This window comes from Anser cygnoides, chromosome 21 (assembly GCF_040182565.1).
Source record: "Anser cygnoides isolate HZ-2024a breed goose chromosome 21, Taihu_goose_T2T_genome, whole genome shotgun sequence".
In the NCBI taxonomy this organism is placed as follows: domain Eukaryota; kingdom Metazoa; phylum Chordata; class Aves; order Anseriformes; family Anatidae; genus Anser; species Anser cygnoides.
Window position 1 is genome coordinate 3,302,814 of NC_089893.1, and position 21,773 is coordinate 3,324,586.

The window sequence follows — 21,773 nt, forward strand, 5'->3', positions numbered from 1 at the left end:
CTTGTCCCCACGTGTGCGAGTCTCCCCGTGGCCACGCCAGCAGGGATGGAGCGAGGCAGGGCTGAGCTCGGCGCTGCCACGAGCGGCCTCAGCTCCTCTCCATCCCCAGCCCAAGGGCAAGGGGCTCAAGCTCTTGAAAATGTGGCTTGAAGAGAAGTTTTGACCCGCGGGGTTTGCACATCACTTGGCTCTGCTGCAGCAATTACTGCCTGGCCGCTGCGGTGGGCACAGCTCTCCTCGGGGACCTCGGGGTCACAGGGCTGGGCCAGCACCACCCTCACTCCATTAGGGGGCAATTAAAAAGGAGGTATAAAAGGAAAAAGACTGAAGCAGAACATGCCAGCAAGCAGCTGGTGGAGCAAAACCTCTCCCTCTAAACCATTCTCAGAGCCAGCTTGGGCATTTCAGGGAGGTTTCAGTGGTTCCAACCTAAGTGCTTCCCACAGCTTGATCCTGAGGTGATCCAGCTCCTCGCAGAGATCCAGACCCCAAGGACTTCAGCTCTCCTTCAGCAGCAACGTCTGTGGCATGCACAGAAGCATTACCACTTGGCAAATGCCTCCTGAAGGACACCGGGCTGCAGCCCCTGTAATCCCCAGGGACCTGTGTCCTGCTGAGCGCTGCAGGGGTGAGGCAGGCACACCACGGCACCACAGCTCACTGCCTGGCTCTGCCACGAGCAGGACCATGAGCTCTTCTGAGGGCTGGCTCCCAGCAGAGCAGCACCTCCCAAGGACCAGCAGCACAGAGCCCAGGGGTCCTGAGCTCCCCCAGCCCAGCCCAGCTTGGTGCCAGCACCAGGGGTTCACCCTGGACACCAGCACAGGGCTGCTCCAGAGGACAATGCTCCTCGCCCCAGCTTCTTGGCAATTTCCTGCAAAATTACAACTTGAAATTCAGGGCATAACTGGAAGAAAATCTGTACCAGTGTGCAGAGCCACCCTGGGACTCGGGAGAGTCCACGCAGCATATCCTGCTGTCACCAGCAGACCGTGCTCCTCCATGCGTCTCCTCCTCCCTCTGCTCTCTCCACTTCAGTGTAATTTCTTTCACATAAATCATCTCCTCCTCATGCCAGAATCTTTGCGGGAAGTTTGTGCCCAGCAGGTATCACGGCTGCTGCCTCCAGAAAGGTGCTGCACTCAGGTGCTCCCCTGCGAGGCAGCGAGCGAAGCCCCCCTGCAGATGCTCCCCCCACCGCTCCCAGGGTCTTCCCAGGGGCTGTGCTCGACACTGGGGTGCTGCGAGGGCTCCTTCAGCATCTCTGCACCTCTCCCACCTGGAAACTTGTCCTGAACCTCAGGCCAGCAGCAGTGGAGGCAGAACTGGGGCAGAGCACCAGTGGCACAGCGGGAAGGTGTCGGGCAGAGATTTGCAGCCCACCTGCCTCGTGCTGCTGCTCCAAGCCCTCAGCCATCCATCCCATCCTGCACGCACCGTTTCTCTGTTCCCTCCAGCACCACGGCTCCTCGGGGTGGCGGAAGATTTACGCTTACAGGTAGGCAGAGAGATGGCAGCTCCAAGCACAGACGCCCCTCTGTATTTCATGCCTTGGAGCTTGTCAAGCCGCCTTTGGCTCGCGCTCCGTCATCCCGCAGGGCTTGGAGCAGGGGCAAGGACATCACGTGGGGCTGGGACGCCAGGTGCTAGATCAACTGCACCTTTCCTCCGCAGGCGACCGTCTGCATCCTTTCTTCTCTGCCCTGCACAGAAAGCAGTCAAGGACTCGCTTGCTCTGATCTCAGATGAAGCAGCCCTTGCGCAGCTCCAACGGCACAGCAAAAGCCGCCACCAGCTCTCCTGCAGGATGGCCCCAGCTCAGGCGCTCTCAGGCAATCCTTGGTTGCAGCATCAGCATCTGAGCTCTGCTGCACGCTAGACGAGGTTGGTAGCCAAAGCTGCTGTGCCAAGTCAGGATTCAGCCGGGGGAAACGGCCTAGGCTGAACCCCGCCAGGCGCAGCCCTCCTGCCCTCCCGCCCTGAGCGCTTTGCTGCGCAGGGTTTCTGGGATCCGAGGGCCTCCTGGGGCCGAGGGCCTGCCACCCCATCCCTCAGCCACCTCCTGCAGCTGTGCTGTTCAGGGACGCAGCAGCAGGGCAGACAGTGGCCGTGGCCACACGGGTGCAGGCAGAGCCCCGCTGAGCCCGGCGCATCTGGAGGCGATGGGGTGCTCGTCCCTCGCTCTCCACATGCATTTTATTTACTTGTTTTAATCCCCCCCCTCTTTTTTTTTTTTGGTGCGTGTGTGCATGTGTGTGAGATCGTCTCCAACGTGACTCTGCATTATCAGGGCTATAATGAGTCCTTGTTAAAATGGATTTGATGGAATAATTATATTCCAGAAAAAAACCTGCAGGAAAGCTCTCTCCCCTCTTAAAGGGCAGGATCATCAAACGTTCGCACCACATTATTTGCAGTCACACCTTCTGCTGCATCTGCTCCTTTTAAAATCTCTAACTCCAATCTGATCTGAATATATAAATCTGAATTATCACAGCAAAAGGAGATGTGCTCACACCTTTTTTTATCTGTTGCCATGGCGATTAGATAAAATTCACGCCAAGTCTCTGGGGAAGGATGAAATGATTTCAGACAGAATCTCACCCCACTTGGTGAGAATAACGCCTGGAGCTACTTCCCTCTGTAACAGGTCTGGGCACATGTCGCAGCCAGGGAGGGGGCGAGGGGCGGGGGGACGCCGGGACACCTCCGGAGATCTCGGGACCGACAGCAGAAAAGGTCCCGCAGGACCCCCAGCCAGAGCGGGGCCGGACAACGCTCCTCTGAATCACATCAGGCTGCTCCGCCAGGGAGAAGCTGGGAAACCGAGCTGAAAAGGCCAGCTCCTTGCTGGGCCTTCGCCCAGCGGTCCCAGCTCACATCTCGGTGCTGTCCGTGAGCAGTGCTCCTGCCCGCTGCAGGCTCGGGGCTGCGCCATGAGCGATGGCAAAGCCAAAGAGCGCCCAGGTCCTGGACCACTGGGAGCTGCTCGCTGCAGGCAGCTCGCTTTGAGCCAGCTGGGCTTACCCTGCACTCAGCAAAACCGAATAAAAGTGCTGACAGCCCGTACCTGTCCTCAGCATCTCCTCTCCTGCCCCTAACAAATATCAACACGCAAACAAGGACTGCCTTTCACCTCGCCGTGTTTATTTGGTCCCAGCTTCCAGCTTTTCTCCAGTAACTCGGGATGGATGTCCCCAGCACAAGGCCATTGATGGAAGGACAATGCTCGATTATCCAGGTCCGGGCTGGCCAGCCTCCTGGATCAGCTGCCTTGCCCCCATCACGCAGCACACGTCTGCCGGCGAGGCAGCGTCGGCAGCTCCAGTCCCAGCTCCAGAGCATTGCCCCCATAAATACAGCGGGGTTTTAATTGCCCGTAGCCTCACGCTGTGCCTCTGCACTCATTGTGCGTCGAGACAGATTCAAGTGGATTTAGTGTATGGTTGCACTTCTAATATTTCGGAGAACGGGTGGCAGATGTTGCAAGGTGCAGCAGAAAAGAGCGTACACTTTGGGGTGAACGGTCGTATTTAACCATGAGAAAGCGGTCACGCTTCTCCACGTCACCAAACAGCCGCTGGGATGAGCTCAACAATCCCAGAGTCGGACACTGCTGCAGACTGCACAGCAAGGTCTCCTTAAATTAAGATCATATCTAAGCCACTGTGAACAGACCGGCTTCGATACTTTCTGAATTCCTAACAGGCCGTCATTCAAACAAGAACATTCACAAAAACAATTAAAACTTCACAAAACTGTGATTTTTTTTCCCAGTTCCATCCTTCTGGCAGGCTTCATGTTTCAGCTTTCAGAGAGAGGGCTTTGTGGCTCTCCATTGACTAAAGCAGCACATCCAAGTACCCGCAGCCCTCAAAGAGCAGCTATTGAGAAAAGCAGCACCCCAAAACACTCTGCACCTTGAGAAGGGTTGCATTTAGACATGTTTCCAGCACAACGTATCGAGTACATGACTCCAAAGCATCAAAGAGCAGCTCAGCAATGGGTTCATGGGTGTAGTAATGCTCACTGCCTCCAATAATCACTTTTTCTGTGCTGCCTTGAGCCCCAGGCCACCAATACCCCAGGCAAGATGGAGACAAGAGCCATCAGCTTCCACTTGTGGCTCTGCTCCAGGGATGCAGCCAGGCCAGAGCCCAGCACCCCCCAGCCAACATTTCTGCCCAGCCCAGCATACCCAGCAGCACTCTTCAGCACAGCCTGGGCAGACGACACATTTGTGCCAGAAAAGGCAAACCGAGGTGTAAATACGTCTCGAATCCCGCTGAGGGATGGTTTGGGTATAACTGCACACGCACATGTGTGCTCCCAAGGTTACAGATAAAGTTTTGAAAAGCCAGCTAAAGCTCCAATGAGCACACTTCAGAAATAGCAGGGAGCTCATTGCTGGAGAAGGGCTGACAATTCCTCAGAAGTCCACTTTGTAGCACCTCAGATTTCCTACCCTCATCACTGCCTTTGTAAGCCGCTGCTGGACGCGCCCCCCGGTGCTGCCCACCTACATCGGGTCCACATTAGCATCACCGCTTCGTGCCCAGCCCTGCAGAACCCACGACTGCCAAAATCAAGTTACATTCCTGCAGTACCTGGAGAGAGGACAAGTCCGTGCCAGGAATCTCCATTTCTGTGTCACCACAACTACAGCACAGTGACTCTACGGCACCCTCGGTCGCACATGCAACACATCTCCAACAAACCCAAACCACGCACGTGCTCCCGGACTTCACATCGCCCAGCCTGGAGATGTGGCTTTAAAAAAAGCCGTTCACCACGCCGGGTTCTTGGAGTGGCTCGTGGCAGCAGCTTCCCCCTGCCTCCCCGCGGAGCAGGAGAGGGACGCGGGCAGCATGCTGCTCAGCTGCATCCTCCCCGGCCTCCTCCCACCCCTCTCCCCCAAGTATACATCAAGATTCATCAATAGCAACAGAGTTTGAAATCACAGCCTCGGTGTGAAGTGCAATCTTGTACACAGCCCCCAAATCTGTAAGCGCTGCTGCTTTATTCTGAATAAGCACTAGCCCACGTTAAATGCCAGAATCCTGTGAGTGGTGCTGCACGTGTGCTACCAGGCTGAGAACGAGAGGCAAGATTGATTTGGATGTGAGCACCAGCAAAGCAAATGGGTTTTTGAAAACCCTGTAATTTCTCTGCAACCCTTGACTTCACTAAACACACATTTTTAGACTATGGCACAGTTAGGTAGGCATTAAACAAAAATGAGCTGCACTAATGATGATTTACGTGCAGGATAACCTTCTATAAAGAATTTATCTTTGATTTCAGGGTAAGTTTCAGTGTTCCCAAGTTAACCAAATAACACCAGTCCCCACTAAACCCCCCCACTGCAGCAGTGCGATACAGACACGAGGCATTTTGCTACAATTGTTTTAAGATCTCTCCTACAATAGACCCAGTAGGTGCTCCTGAAAAAAAACAGACTTGTCGGGAACTTAAATGAAGAGAAGCCAGGCAGAGGCACCCTCTGAAAGCAGAGCACCGCTGCGCCAACAGCAGCGCTCGGGGAGCAGCACGCAGCACACACCAGCCCCAGGCAGACCCCAAAAAGTCCCCCACCCATCACCCACAGAGAGGGGGCAGTTTTCAGCCCCGTACCCCCACGAAGAACAGAAAGCACACCACAAAGCTCCTGAAACACGTGGCGTGATGGGGTTGCACCTGCAAGACCAGCAGTGCCACAGGAAGCGCGCCCTCCCTTTCACAGAGGGATTTCCCCATTTCTGGGCTATAAAGTGTTTTTTTGGTCAGGGAGAGGGATCAGGACACTACAGAAAGCAAGCACCTAGGGTGAAAACAATCATTTAAACGAAAGTTTTCTGCCACGGAGTGCTCTGGATGGAGGATTTATTACAGAGCCTGCTAGGACCGTGCATACCCTGACGCACCAAGGGTTAGCAGGAGGATGCGCAGTCCTCCACAAAGCCTAGGAGAAAGTTTCAGAAAGAGCAGTGGCTTGCATGCACTGATATTAGGACAAAAAGCCAGTTTCAAGTAAGGCTTGGATTCACTTCTGAAGGAGCTGCAGTACCTCCACAGACCTTTTGTTTCCGGAGGATGACTGGAGGAGCACTACGCAGTGCTGTCGGTACAGCGCTCGATGTTAGCACACCTCTGGCACGAGGGGGCTGGCAGCGCTCAGCACGCCGGCACAGCGTGTTCACCAGCCACACCGCTCGCTCGGAGCAGCAGGAACCCCCTCCTTGCCTTACTCGCTAAGAATTAGGACAGAATCAAAGGCTCACCGGAGGTCAGGAGGAGAGCATGTTTTTGGTAACAGCAAAGCCAGTTTTAGCTCTAGCGATCGCAAGAAAAAAAAATAAGCTTCAGGCAGATACTATATTTGTAATCCAACAGCAAAACATGTTTGCTTGTGTTGACTCTGCACTGTAACACGATTTATATGTTCTGTCTTTAGGGTAATTATTGCTTTAGAATGTTAAAATTGTTCCACTCTAATTAAATCATCATATTAAAAAATCCACCGCAAAAGCGAACTTGGGAACAAGTCTGGTTAAGATCATGCAAGCGCATGGGTGCCCGGGTGACGAACGCGCTGCTCTTCAGACGGAGCGCAGACACCACACTGCTCCCACGTGCCAGGAATGCACTGCAGCACCGGGGGCTGCAAGGTGAGAAGAAAATTCAGGGCAGAGCTGTTAGGATGTGGATCTGTCCCCGGAGCACAATGCCAGCACGGCACCAGGCTCACCCGGGGCTCGGTCCATGATGAGGGGTCTCGGCTGCGGGGTCTGCACCACCCGCGCCTGCCAGCTGCTTGGGGACAGGGACACGGTGCCAAGCAAAGCCCCGAGTTTTGTGCCTTCTGCTCCTGAAAGCAGAGCTGCAGTACAGCAGAGCCTGCAGAGCTATTACCAGCGCTGAGCCCAGGCAGTGGTTCGAGCAGATGACGTGCTGTAAGGTGTCTGTGCGCTCCAGCCCCAGGAACCACCACTCGTCCTCCCAAGAGAGGTGCTGGAGGAGACAAGGGCTGAGCAGCCCTGGCCAAGCACTACTCATTTCATTACAAAAAACAGCTTTAGAAACCACCAGAAGCAACAAACACCTGGCATGCAAACAGCCCACCCAGCTCCACCGCACAGCGCAAGTTCCTCGGGGCGGCCGTTTGAGTCCCCGGGGTTTTCAGCACCCTTGGGAGCACCCAAAGCAGCAGAGCAGTGCTAGAAATCCCCACCCATCGAGCAAGCCCTGCCAGAGGCAGCAGGGCACTGAAACCCCACCTCACACCCCGCGTTAGGGCAGATGCAGCCATTCCCCAGGGCCGTGCTGAGGCTGTGGCCGAGCCTGCACCCTGCCAGCGCCTCCCGTGTGTCCTCCGCGCAGCGGCCGGCCTCAGGGCAAACCCCCCCAAAAAGGCTTGTACACGGGCCTCAGAGACCACCCCGGGGTTTCTCACCTAGTAAAACAAAACGGGCGTTTCTGTGATACCACAAGACACCCAGAAATGCCAGAAAGGTTTGTATTCAGGAAGGCTGTTTGCTACACTGAAATCTCCCTTCCCGGGCAAAAGGCTGTTGCAGGCGCGGAGCAGCTGCCCGTCATTGCACGAGCATCCTTCCCAACTGCTGCCCGGGGAAGACCGTGCTCCGGAGGCGAGGAGTCTCATGCAATATTTCATCCCAAGACTGTCAGAAGTGGGTCACTGCTGGGGAGGAGGGGCACCGTGAACCCAGCTCCTGACCACGGCAAGGGAGCTGGCTCAGCGCCCCGGCTCTGCCGCCCGGCACAGGCTCGGTGCCAGCACCAGGACCGGCACAGCGGGTATCTGAGAGGTGTCCTTGCTGCCCCGGCCACCGGCTCAGCACCGCTCCTGGGTGTCACCTGGCAGCCGGCGCTGCACAGACCCCACAGAGCCCCGCAGCAGGAGGAGCGGGCAGCGCTGAGCCAGCAGGTCAGCTGCGCCCCGAGGGGCTGCCACCAGCGAGAGCCACCGCAGCCCTCAGGAAGCTCTTCCCCCTCCAGGTAAAGCACTTTGCTCCTTAAGCTCCTTAGGAAACATCCCTGCAAGGCGGATTAAAGCAAATTCCCTCCCCTGCATGGTCAGCGGCTGGCACCAGGCTGTCCCCCCAGCTGCCACCCCCCGGTGCCCGCCCCTGGGCACGTCCCCACCGCGTGGCCAGCGTGGCAGTGCCCAGCCCCAGAGGAGCATCGGGACTTACTGACCTATGAGCAAATATCAAGCACTGAGCACTCACTCTGGGCAAAATCCTTTAATTCTTTCTGGATCCCCTGGGGAAAGCAGCATCGATTGCTTTGCTATAGCTTACACATGCTGCGCAGGGCAGCCAGCGCTGCCATCAATACAGCCAGGGAGGGAGCCAAGAGGTCACCCCAGTACATGGGGATGCTGGTGGCTCCACACAGTGCTCAGCACCTGCCCGTATCCCTGTGCTGCTTCCCAGCCTGTCACAAGCCCGGCAGGACCCAGCGCACCAGGAGCACAGCACACCCATGTCCCCTGCTCCTTTCCCCTCCTGCTTGGCCACACCAAGGCGCCCAGGTCGTGTCCCACCCAGGGGACCCGCTGGGGCAAGACTCTGCTTTTAGAGGCTCTCTGCTCTCACCGGGACCCAGGGTGCTCAGTACATGCCAAAAATTGCAGGGAACTACCCAAGGGTTGCAAAGTCCCTGCCAAAACACAGGCGCTGCTGTCCCTCCCGACCCACAAACCACAACAGCAGCGTTGGTGCTGGGTGGGACACATCCAGCCATGGTGGCCAAGTGGCTTCCCGTGCCAACACAGAGGCACACGATGCCTTTAACAGAGTTCCTCTTCCCATGGCTGAAGCTGTTGTGAAAACACACGAGGAAGGCTGGAATATTGACTTGTGTGCCACTGACGGCAGGGAAAGCCAGCTGGCTGCGGGTCAGGACAGGGACAGCACGGGCAGGCGCTGCTGCCCCAGCCCCAGGTGCCACACAGCCACTGAGGTGAGCTGGTGCACAGGCACGTGGGGGACATGAGGACAGGACACACACTGCCACGCTTACACCAGACACCCGCGAGCACAGCGATGCTCAGAGCACAGCCGCAGCACCACGGACCCCGAACGCAGCACCACCAGGCTTCTCCAGTACGAAGCCCCAACACGTTCAGCAACAAAACCTTGGCTTTGGCAGCAGAGACGATAAACCACAAAAACATTCTCCGCGACACTCAGCCCGACATGGCAGAGCAGGCCAAAACGTTCCAAGAGCAGGAGGCGTTTTCCCAGCAGCGCCTCTCTTACCTGGGATGATAGAAACGGTGTCTTTCTCCCAGGACACAACGCTAACGTATTCCTGCACTGAAGAGGGGATGAGGCACTTGAAAACAGCCACGTTTCCACGCATCGACCTTTGGTCCTCCACCCGAACGGTGTACGGCTCCCTGAAAACTGCGGAGAAGAGCAGATGGTTGGTGGCGTGATGGTGCTGGAAGCAAGCACGCTTCCTTTCGCTTTAATCCCACATCTCACAAACAAACAAACCCACCCAGCCATAAACTGCTTCCATCCACAACACTTGGCCCACACAGAACAGAAGCAGCACGAGATAACACTGCTGCTCACCTTCCCAGTCCCCGTGGGGTGCTGTGAGCCTTGTCACGGGGTGCCTGTGAGCTGTCCCGTCCCATCCCTCAGGCTGATGCACACCCCAGTAGCAGGGTGCTCCCCAGTGCCAAGCCTTCCTGCAGCTCTCATTAGGGCAGCTGGGTGTGCCCCAGCCTCGTCAGCACAAACGAGACATCGCTGTGCCCAGGAACCATCGCCCTGCCCAGGGACAACGGCAGGCACCAGGAACTCCAAGGATGCAAATGCAGGGGCGCAGGTGCCTCCACCTGGGGACAGTAACTGTGCCCTGTAGGACACCTGGGCATTGCCACCACGAGGGGGACAGCCATTTCCTTCATTTAATGACACCCCACGGCCAGAACAAAAGCAGCAGACAAATCTCTTCAGAAAAAAACTCCAAAGGTCACAAAAATAAGATGTTTGCCCCGAGTGGAAAGCACCCCTTGGCGACGCACCCTACCCCAACAAGCAAGCACTGAGGGGTGCTGGAATTTCCACCCCGTCTCCTTGGGGTGCTGGGTGACACCTCCTGCCGGTGTCAGCTGGCAGGGAGGTGACAGCCATAAAGCAATAAATGGCCAGCTGCAGGAGATGCCCCATGTGTGCTACCCCTCAGCTCCCCTGCTATTTACTGGGTGCCCCTGGCAGAGGGGAGGCAGAGAGCTGAGGATGCAGGGGCAAGGGAGAAGCCCACACAAAGGGACACCAGCACCGAAGCAGATTAGGTAGCAAAAGCTTCCTTAATCACATGGAGCCGAGGCTTATTCACGGGCTTTAAAGGCCAGCAGGGAGCACGAGGACCATCCAGCCCGGCTGCTGCCCCTTGCACCCAGCCCCTCGGCTGCCCCCAGCATCCCCAAACCCTGCTCCATGCTGAGCCAGCCCCGGCTTCCCCTGCTGCTGCTGAGCCTCTTGCTCCCAGGGGTGAATTAAAGCCACCACTGGCACCCTGAAAGCCTCCCACTGGCTAGAGAGATTTACTCCATGCACTCACTACCAGGTTTCCCAAGGCTTTGAGACTTTTCCAATTCCTCATGTTTTTAATTGGGTTTTATTTGCTTTCTTCATACAGCTTTAATTGGTTTTACTTGCATGGCCACCACAAAGCAGGGGAGAGCAACGGGGACACAAGAGACTGGGTGGGTGCAGAAGCAGGGGGATGTTTCGCAGCCATTTCCAACCAGGATAAAGCCAAAGCACCGGGAACCACCACAGCCGGGCTGTCCTGGTGGCCCCAGCGCCCCGCACGTGGCCCCGCTGTGAAGCGCCTGCTAATTGTGCCTGCTAATTGCACCTGCTAATGGGGCACAGACGGACAGGCTGCCAGCTGAAGGCCTGCTCACAGGGGGGCATTAAGCCAGGACTGAGCCCTGCCACCAGCCTGCTGCGATCCCAAAAAAGCCCTCAGCATGGGGAAGAGCAGCGGAGGCCGAGCACTGCCCTGAGCTGAGGAGGGCGGGCGAGGAGCAGGGGCAAAATGTGTCCCCTGCAGCACCTCCAGAGCATCCTCACGTGTGAGCCCTGCACAACCACAGCCCCCCTTTCACTCCCTGCCAGGCAAATTTGCAGAAGCTCCCCAGTTTTAGCAAATTCGAGCCCAGGCTCACCAGCTCCAGGACCTCAGAGGCACAAGCTGCCCCCAGGCAGGCAGCCAGGCCGTGCTCACCCCGCACCATGCTTCACCCCACGCTGCCAGCCCCAGGCTGGGTGCCCCATGAGACACCCACCCCGTGGTCCCCAGGGATCGAGGGACCCTCACAAAGCCCCGGCACGAGGAGGGCAGCAGCTCCCTGCTGCACGTCCACATTTATTACACCCTCACCATTTGCTGTCCCTCCTCCGCTCCGCTGTGGTTTATAGGTAACCTGATAATGTTGGTAAATAATTCACTCTGGGGAGGGGGGTTAATACCAATTTACTCTGCAGTACAAGGTATTAAAATAAAAAACCCTGTAGTCACTTCTGTCATGTTCCCTCTGCTAGCCCCACTTTTAATAGGTTACATAATGAAGCCATTCCTGGGCTATTAGCCCTCCTCAGCCTGGTCAATAATTTACTATAATGGCTTCTGGAAGCAGCTCTTTGCCATATTCCTCCTTTTTTCTTTGCTTAATAGGCCTTGGCATGCTTGGGCTGGATGCGGCAATGGGAGCAGGCAGGTTTGAGAGGGGCCGTGGGGCGCAGGGGGGCTCTGTGCTCCAAGCAGACGTGGCCCAGGCCCTCCCCCAGCCGTGGACACCCTGTTTGTGGCTGGATGTGACAGCGCTGATTCACGGGGGGGTGACCTCTCCTGCGGCAAGGATGCGGCAGCACCTCTGTACCAGGCACTTGCTGGAGGCACCCAAGCCCCGCACCGTGGCCCTGCAGCTCGCTCCACAGCTGGCAGCAGACCTGAGCTGCAGAACTTGCTCTTAGCAGGGGCAGGATGCTGTTTGGCAAACACATCTCGGGCTGCCTCCATCTGTCCCACACCCGGCCCCTTCTGCTCCCGATCACTCCCCTTGCAGCAGCAGGCACAGCCCTGGCTCAGCACTCCTCCAGGCACAGCACCAGCTCGCTGTCACGGCATCACTGCCCCACGCCGGGTACACAGCACAGGAGACCAGACAGAAGCCAGCACCTCATCAAAATCCCCCAAAACCCCAAGCTCCTACCTGCTTTAACACGGATGTTTGGGCTCCTGATTTTGCCAGCCGAGTTCTCCGCCGTACAGAAGTAGTCGTTGTCGTGGATGAAGCTGTTGAAGGCTGATGGCGAGAAGGGGTAGAGCTGCAAAGTCCCATTGGCATGGACGTGCCGGATGTGGGGCACATCGTAGATGTCGTCGCCTGTGGCCAGGTACCACCGAAGGACGGCGCTGGGTGACCCCGCGGCCGGGCAGGGGATCACCACCCCCACTGTGCTGGAGAAGGTGACCTGCTGGATGGAGTCGTTCACAAAGTAGAGGCTGGTTCCAACATCTTCAGTGAGAGCTGCGGAGGAAGCAGAGGCCGTGGGTTATTACAGATAACTCTCCCCACCGGGGCAGCTGCCCCGAGCCCAGCCCCGACGCACGGCAGAGCAGAAGGAGGGAGCGCAGGGACATCGGTGCATGAGCTGGAAGCATAAAGGCCACCTTCACAGGCCAGCGCTCTTGCTGGCAGCACGGATCATGGACCACGAGTGCCTAACCAGGACGGCTAGGGGCTGTGCACGCACAAGGGGGTGCCAGGACGCCCCCCCGGTGGGGAGAAGGCACAGCGTGAGGACACCTCCACACATGGGTGCCCCCAGCCAGATGTGCGGCCCCAGCTGGGGCTGTGCACGCACTGGTGGCCCTGAGCACACGGTCACATCGTGCCTCAGCACCCACAGAGCTGGGGACACCCAGGGGCACCTGCCTCCTGCAGGCAGCTCTGCAGGGAAGGTGTCGGGATGTTGGTGAGCCCCATCTGAGCCTCTCCCAAGCCGGGCAGGAAGGTTTGCTGCTAGCCCCCCGCTCCCCCAGGTGCTGCAGCAGCCCCAGGAGAGGAGCAGGAAATCCGCCTTCGGCCTTGCTGTCCTCTCCTGGGGTCAGAGGGGGGAGCCCAGCCTCAGCCTGAGCTTTCAGCCCCCCCATCCGAGAGGAGCTCTCAGCCACCTGGGTGCCCAGAAGCTTCCCGGGGCACTGGGATGGCTGCGGGGAAGCAGGGAGGAGACCTCTGCACCCCGTTCCTCCTGCCTCCCCTTCCCACTCCAGGACCACGAGCTCCCCTTCTCCACCGCAGCCAGCAAAGCCTCCTATAAATACGGATGAGGCAGCCCCCAGTCACTTTGCTCGTTTTTTTTCTTTTTTTAGCCACACTTTTCCGCGTGGGCGGCAGGACACGGATATAGAAAGCGGCCCTCGGCGGGTGTATTAATAGCTCTGGCTGAGAGCACCGCTCGTGGTGCCGCAGAGCCAACACGCAAATAACACCACGCTGCTGGCTCCCAACGAGCCACCGGGGACCCTCCCTGACCTCGATTCCTTAACTTGGGGAGGAGGGAACAGGAGCAGGGGGGAGAAGGGAAGAGTCTCCTTGCATGAACATCCTCGTGGCCGTGCCTCCGGGGCAGCGCAGCGCAGCTGCTGGGCAAGGAAAGGCTCTGGAGGTGCTGTTGGCCACAGCACCAAGCTGCCCACATCCACGGAAAAGAGTTTTGTTTTCCTCAGGCGGGATCAGCGAGCACACCCCTCTCCTGTTGTGTCCCCAGTATGCTCAGTACCATTCTCCACCAGGTCATGGGCACCACAGCCCCTCGGCCCTTCCTGCACGCAGCCCCCGTCCTGCCATGAGCTGGATGTCCACGTGCCTTTCAGCACCACTAAACCGGAGGTGAGAGACTCCATGTCTTGCTCTCCGTGTACTCAGCACCAAACCATCACCCAAAGTGACCAAATTTCCTCCTTTGCCTGCTCGGAGCCCGACGGTCCCGCACCAAGGACACCGCAGCCAGAGTGGCCCCGTAAGCCATGGATGTAAGGGACCAGCAAGAGGTGAGGTCCAGCACCAGCACCGCACACAAAACAACACATTTATAGGCTGGCCATGGCAGTGCCCACCGCCCGAGCTGAGCACAGGGGTCCAAGCACACGGAGCATGCTGTGCACCCATCCTGCACCCCTTGCCCACACCTCCAGACGGGTCTTGGGGTCCGTCCTGGAGCAGCAATGGGAGAGCAGCCGCCCCCCAACAGGGAAACCTCTCACCAGGCACCCCCTGGGGGGCTTGGAGGTAGAGGGGGGAAAAGAGTGGAAAAATATCTCATAAACAGAAATTCAGCTTAGCAATGAAGCTTTTTCAGGTCAAAGGGGGAAAGGGATTTTTAATAGAAAATGGAAGTTATGGGATTGGCAATAGTTATGTGACAGACGCATAGAGTTAAATCCAGATAATCTCCTTTACCATTTAGCATTGAGCACCATCCTAATTCCATGTTTCATAAAACTGTCTCCAAATCACCGAGAGATTAAATATTTAGAAATAGCACCGCAATATTTTTAAACCAGAAATCACTGCTCACATCTGGTCAGATGTGCTGACCCTAACCTAAATATTGAGGGCATTAATTCACAGGAGCCTGAGCTGAGGCAGCTACGGAGGACTCCACATGCGATGGTTTCTGCTGGGGGAATTGCAGCGAGGCAGGCATGCAGCACCAAACACCACAGCCCGGGCTGCTGGTGAGGCAGATCTGCACAAAGCCCACCACGTAGCTGGACGCTGTCTGGCTTGCTCTGAAAGGCAGGTATTTTAAGTTATCAAAGTGCAATCTTCTTAAATTGTACTAAATTGCAACCTAGAGGTATTGAAATATTAATATCTCTTTCTGAGCTGGGAGAAGCAAGTCATTTCGCTATCATCCCTTAGGAATATTTACTAGTCTTGATGGCTGGACTTTCCAAACTCCGGAACTAGCAGAAGCACGGCCGCTCGCAGCTCTGCAGAGCGATGTGCTGTACCGAAGGCGCTCATTTACTCTAACGAGTGGCTAAGGCAGAGCGGCCATAAATTGACCCCGGGGTTTGTCAGCAAGTCACGTACCTCGCAAGAGGCAGCTGAGATGTAGGTGTGAGCCCTGCGTGAGAGGCAGCACGGGCTGCAGAAGCACAGAAATGCCATCCCAGATGAGAGCCCAGCCATGCAACCCTTCCTCACCCCCAAACCTCACAGAAGAGCTTGTCCTTTTGTCACCAAGTGGATTTAGGACTTCTCAGACAACAACCAGCTGCACGCGAGTGCAATTAGAGACGTTTCTCCTGAAGTAGGAAGCATTTTTTTCCTGCCCTCGATGCACATACATCACCTGTGTTAGCATTCAGGACCCCCCAGCCATCCCCAAACCCAGCTTCTCAGAGCTAAACAAGGTCTTTGCACATCGGTAACTGGATGGAAGCCCCACAGAGATGGGAAAAGGCTAAACAGGATGCATTTCAAGGGTGCACGTGCAATTCTCTGGGCACAGGCAGTCCAGCTTGGCCGATACAGACACCACTGATTGCTGAGGGCTTCTTTATGAGTGACCACTGGTGGCTTGACCGTTTGCCATGTCCGAGCACATTGCCATCATTCACAGGGAGGGCAGGTGCTAGACTCCAGTCCTCTTCATCCCCCCAGCAGCACCTTGCCCAAGACCTCCCTCCTGGGCTCAGGCAGCCCAGCAGCAGCCAAAGGGACCCCACGAGGCACTGGGGCTTCTCCAGCCCCCAGCTGCGACGGGCTGCAGGGAGGCTGTGAAGAACTGCGGGCTAATCACCACCTCGCCACTCATTTATTATCCTCATTAAGGGTGGTTGACACCTGCCCTGCTGAAGGGGAAGGTGAACTGAAGCCTGGCACACGCAGCAGGGTGGGAATTACAGGTAGGTGGCAAGTCGTAGCCTTTCCTCCCCGCTGCTGGGGGCTTGGGCAGCAATTCCATCACACGCTGCCTGCACACCTGTAGTGCTGGGGCAGCTTTTGGCCTTCCCTGAAACAAGCTTCCATCAAGCCCTCGTCTTCAGGAGGCTTTCTGCTAACGAAGGGAGTGACCTTGGAGCTGGCAGCAAGAAGTGACACCTTGGGGCACCACGGAAGGGCCAGGGAGAGGAGCAGAGGGGCGAGGGGACGAGCACACACTGGTGCCCTTCAAGCTCTCCAACACCCAGCAGAGCCCAGGCGCACCCCCCGCCAGCAGCACAGCTTTCCCACATGGATGTCACCCCACAGCAGCACCTTTCCAGCCCCGAAGGGATGAAGCCGTGTCCCTGTCCGTGCAGCCTCCCCAGGGACCCCCGCTGGGGGTGGGAGCAGCGCCCCTAAAATGCCCAGCACGGCCCGGGGGGCTCAGCAGGAGCCCAGCACCCCGTGGGCAGCGACCCGAGCACCTTCCCCAGCACTGGCACTCCAGCCCCAGAGCAAATCCCACCCCGGGGCAGCCTCGGAGCTTGCAGCCACCTCCTCTGGGGGGGGAAGATGGAGCGAGGAGAGCCCAGCCTCCGGTCCTCCGCAGGGAAGGGCTTGGAGTGCTGCTGCCTGCTCCTTAATGCATCTGCATGGAAATGAAGGCCTGAACCACCTCCAGCTATTACAGCAGCACCCAGGCAGAGGCTGTAACCCTTGCGTGGAAAAGCAGCGCTCCCCGCTGATTTGCTTGGCCCCAGGAATGTGGTGCTGGGGTCACCTCCTGCTTCAGCTGCCTGAAAGCACCAGTGGCACCACCCCATCCCCGCGGGGCCAGACGCGTCCCCAGCTCTGCACCAGCTCCCTTCAGCCTCCCTCAGCTCCTCCAGGAGGTGGGGAACAACCCAGGGACCGCAGGCAGCAGCCGCATCGATGCCGAATACAGAGTCCAGGTCCCGAGGGGACAGCAGGGACGTGGCCCAGCTGGGTCACAGCACGGTGCCACCAGGGAGGCCGGGCAGGCACACCGGGCAGGACGGGGGATGCACCAGAGGCCACGCACACCTGCTGCTGGCCTTCCTCCAGAGCCACCAGCCCAGGACTCCAGCAAACCACAGCTTGCATGCTCGCTCTAAAAAGCATAGACAAGGATTTTTGCCCCGTGGGTGACAGGAGAGGGAGAGATGTGGGAAACGGGTCAGTAAAACCAAGCGGTGAAAGGGAGCTCGCACACCTCATCCCTTCCCCTTTAAGTTGTGCTTGCTCCCTTCTCTCCCACGGAAACAAAACCCAACAGCCTTTCCAAGAGGCAGCTGCTGCTAGCAAAAGTCAGGAAATGGATTTCCAAAATATTTGGTACAGCTCTGCTAGCAGGTGATGATGGCAATATGCAGATCGTATGCCTTCAGGTTTATTCCTAAAGGATCTCCAAGCAGGGAAAGGGTAACTCACAGAATTACAACACAAAAATATGTAGCTGGCTATAATTTAGATTTCAAAGACAAGAAACATTCTGGACCCGAACCAGCCACTGCAAACGCTTCCCATTAAAGCACGCTTTGTAGCTGCTGCGACATCCAAACACCTTCCTCCCTCATGCCCTCCTAGGAAGTCGCACTCATTAGCAGTCTGCTTATTTGGGTGTGAGATGACTTCATATCATCCACGGCACAGCTCAAAACTCACATGCTGCCATGTCAGAAGGATTCCTGCCACAAAGACACGCTTCCAGTTTTATTCTTGCTCTCGCTTCGTCAGCTGCTTCAAACGAGGACAGAGCGCTCCTCATCCCTCCACCTCGGACCATATGGGCAGAACCGCGGGCGCTGCAGCAGAACGCGCCCCGTGCCATCGCTGCCCAGACCTAAGCCTGCAGCTCCCAACCAGCCTCCATCTCCGGCAAGGGCTGCTCGGTAGCACATCCCTGGCACTCGCAACCCGAGCGAGGCAGTCTCTATTCCTCCGGAGAGCAAACGCACCAAGAAATATAGGGTTGCCTATTTCGATTTTCTCATCCAAAAGCAGGAGCAGCCCTAAACCTACGCCGGGTGCAGGTAAGGGCTCCGGGCAAGTTGCCATCGTGGCTCCTTGTGCTGGGAAATGTTGGCTATCCGCGGGCTAAACGCACGCCGGGCATGGCGAGGAGCTCAGTGCTGCAGCCTTCTCCTCCGTGCATTTAATGAGGTTTCCATGTTTCATTTCAGAGAAACGAGCGCTGTGCCACGCTGGGGGGCCGAGATGGGGAGAGATTAAAAAATGCAAGCTGCATAGTTCACTGCACCCAATACAGGAACATAATGTAAATATAATGCCAATATAAATCAGCAGGCAGAGAGACCCAGCAAGAACATGCAGGGAGATGCTTTCCCAGCTCAAAGCCTCTCAGTTTTGACCACTGTGCTCTTCATCACACTGCTCGCCACTCGCATCCCCTCCTCCTCGGTGCGGCTGCTCACACTCACGCCACCAGACCTTCTTTCTGCTCAACTCCCTGCTTGTTTGCTTGCCAAGCACCTATTTTTTTGTTGTTGTTTTACGAGCAAGGGAGAAATAAGCAGATGCAGCCCATTCAGAGATTTCTAAACTTCAGCGGTCCCCTGGATCAAATGTTTATCTGCTTTTAGTTTCTACTCGAGCTCTTGTTCTACAGCAGGAACATATTAAAAGGTTGTGCTTCGATGCCCAGAAATATTAAGTATCTGAAAGGTTTATCGTGCATTAAGCAATTCATTTTTTTTATCCTATTATTATAATGAAACTTCCATTGTATTGCTGTCCTCTCTTTGGAACCATTTCACTTTAACGCTTTCCATCACCAAGACGGCTCAATACTGAAGATACATTTTATTTCTCAAAAAAAGAGAAAATGAGGCCACAAGGACTTGTGCTAATGGAGGCTTTTAATATGCTCTTCTCAGAAGAGATAGCTCTGTGGGAAGAGAGCCCTTTTCCAAAGAAGCTGGGGCTCAAAACATGCAAAAGCAATAACCTGGTGCAGCTCGTTATTATTTTGACTACTGGGGGTGGAGGTAGAGGAACTGTGGTGTCCTCGATGGCTATTTGTTTCCGGTTTTGGTGGTGGTTGTTTTTTTTTTTTTTTTTCCTTTTAGCACGGTAAAAATGCAAATGTAAGCAAAGCAGACGCTGGCACGTTCAGCTCAGCAGATCCTAAACAAAAGCGATTTTGGTTAAAGCTCCCAAATGCAGTTTTAGTCCAGCTCCAATAAAGCAGCTATTCCATAATTAATAATTGATGGAATAATTGATCATCGCCATGCCACTGGACAGGATGCCCTATTAAACCTTGGTAAATATTTTTCATTGGATTAGCATTAAGATAGATGTGTAATTCAATAGACAGCAAGAGAAGTCTCATGTAAGGAGCCAGCTCTGTTCCCTTTTATTTCTCTTTCCTCATTGCCTAAAATTCCCCCTTTGCTGTTCTCAAATGTCAAAAAAGATAATTAGGGCAAATGTCATCTTATATCCTCTGAGCACACAATTTTCCAAAAGGTGGGCACTTTCATCGCTACATCTGCGGATCGGGTGATGCACAAAGAGGTAATTTATTATAGGGACATAATTAAAAATTCCCACAGAACTGGAAACGGGCAATTCCTTTATGTAACATCGATTGATTGTTGTAACAAACGCCCTGTGATTTAACTATGCATGTTACGTGCAGCTCCTTGGCTTTCTTTTTTAATTGCATCCGTAGCGGAGACTTGGTTTAGAGTATTACCTCCATAGATTCGGGTAGCGTTCACTTAATCTCCAACTTTAATTTAATCTCTAATCTTTAAGTGTGCATCTCCTCGGCACACTTGTTTCACGATTATTTTTTTCCCACCCGATCTGATTTATACCGAACCACCGGGCTGCACTTCACACAGCCCTCCTGGAGGAAAGGATGGGGTTTTTAAAGCACCGCTGGGTTTAGCCTGTCTTATGGGATTAGGATATCGCTCTAAGTAGTCCCGGAAAAGCGGGGACACCAGAACAAAGCTCTCCAAAGTACCGCCGCAAGCCCCGGCAGGTCCCGTCGGGGCGGCGGGCAGCCCGCACCCCGGGGGGCTCCGGCACCGCTGGGGGCTCGGGCTCGGCTCCGAGAGCCCCTGCGCCCCCCGGGGGCCGGGCGGCACCCCGAGCCCCCTGCCGGGACCCTCGGAGCGCTCCGCGGGGGGCGCCGCGCCCGTGGCCCCGGAGCCCCGTGGGGGCGCACGGAGGGGGTGCTGGGCACCGGGGGGGGGGGGGTGCAGGGCACCGGGGGGAGCCCGCCGCGTCCCCGCTGCCGGGCGCCACGTACCTTTCGGCAAAGAGTAGAGCAGGAAAAAAGTTACCAGCCACATGCCATAAAGAGCACCTATGGCCCCGGGGTGCGGCGCAATTGCGGACGGTGCGGTGCCCCCGGCGTGCCGCGCTCCCTGCCGCCGCGCTGCCAGCCAGGTTGAGATGCCCAGAGCCGAGCTCGCAGCCGCTCCTCCTCCTCCTCCTCCTCTCCTCCTCCTCCTCCTCCTCCTCCCCCCCCCTCTCCCGGCGAGTGGCGTCGGGCGGGTGGGCCGGGCTGCGCGCACTGCCCGCCCCCGCGCCCCGCGCCCCGCCGCTCGCCCCCGGGCCCTCGTGCCGGGGGGGTGCCCGCTCGCAGCCTTCCTCAGCCCCCCCCCGGCTGGCGGCAGGGGACGGGGGCGCGCACGGGGGTCGAGAGGAGGCGGCTGGTGCCGGACGCGCTCCGGGGAGGCGAGCCTGGAGCGCTCCAGGTACGCTCCCCATCCTCTGCGAGCCCGGACGTCACCCGTGCCAAGGGGGCTGCTCCCTCGGGGGAGCTGTGTCCTAGCCCCACAGCCGCTCCTCCAGGCTGTGTGCGCAGTGCTGTGCCCAGGACAGCCGAGGTGTGCAGGACCACTCCGCCGCGGGCCGCCTGGAAACTTCTTTGCAGCCCCGGGACAGAAATGAGGTGACACCAGCCCTGCCTTGCTGCTCCCCGCAGGGCCCAGCAGACCCCCCCGGCACAAGCATCGCTCCAGCCAGCGGGCAACAAATACAAATTGATGCTTTACTTTGGGGTATGTTTATCTAAGGCTTATCTCAAGCCTAGGATCTTACTCCCCAAGTCTTGGTCACAACCAAAGCCTACTTGTCTGGACCATTCGAGGAGCTCAGAATGCTTTTTCTTGAACTGATTATAATGGTTTTGCTTTGCTTTCCCAAGGCAACCTTTTCAATCCTAATTTGTAGGAAAATAAACAGAAAGACTGAAGTATGCTGATTTCAAACAGAAGAATGAGAGAAAAAACACTTTTTTAAAAAAGTTTAGATTTAGTTGAAAACGTAACATCATCTCTCAGTAAAAACAACTGGAATAAAAGCAACTCCTTAGCCATTTCCAACCTGCACCTCTTCACTGCGATCCTTCCTACCTGGGAGTGCTTTGGAATAGCCAAAGACCTCACCATGCCACTGAGGTGCCCCTTGCACTGTGCAGGAAGGCCATCGCCATTTTGCACAGGAGGGACACAGAAGCCAGGAGGGCTGAGGCTCCCTCACGCCCACCCCACAGCCCCCTTCCCCTCCCCAAAGCCAGACTCTCCACATCCTTGTTTTATTGATGAGCAGGATGAGGCCCGCACAGACCTCAGCTCCAAGAAGTCAACAGCAGAGGTGGGAGAGAACCCCGTGCAGGTCTGGCCTGATGCCACAGCCCTTCCTCCTCCTCCTCCTCCTCCCCCCGAGGCAGTGCTTCACCTTCCTGGGTGCTGCGAGCTCCATCACCACCCCCTAC

General features: G+C 56.6%; 1 protein-coding gene across 3 annotated transcripts in view; it reads right to left on the minus strand.

Moving 5' to 3' along the window:
* Window positions 1-20,515, minus strand: part of DSCAML1 (DS cell adhesion molecule like 1) — a 97,947-nt gene extending 77,432 nt beyond the window's left edge. For 2 of the 3 annotated variants that reach the window (XM_066981136.1, XM_066981138.1), the window contains exons 1-3: window positions 20,301-20,515; window positions 12,266-12,583; window positions 9,288-9,434 (exon numbers count right to left, since the gene is read on the minus strand). In XM_066981136.1, the coding sequence (XP_066837237.1) occupies window positions 9,288-9,434; window positions 12,266-12,583; window positions 20,301-20,343 (508 nt within the window). In that variant the 5' untranslated portion in view covers window positions 20,344-20,515. Of the gene's footprint in view, window positions 1-9,287; window positions 9,435-9,608; window positions 9,718-12,265; window positions 12,584-20,300 lie in introns of those variants that run through there. The other variant, XM_066981137.1, reaches the window with a different exon arrangement.
* Between the last annotated feature and the right edge of the window lie 1,258 nt (window positions 20,516-21,773).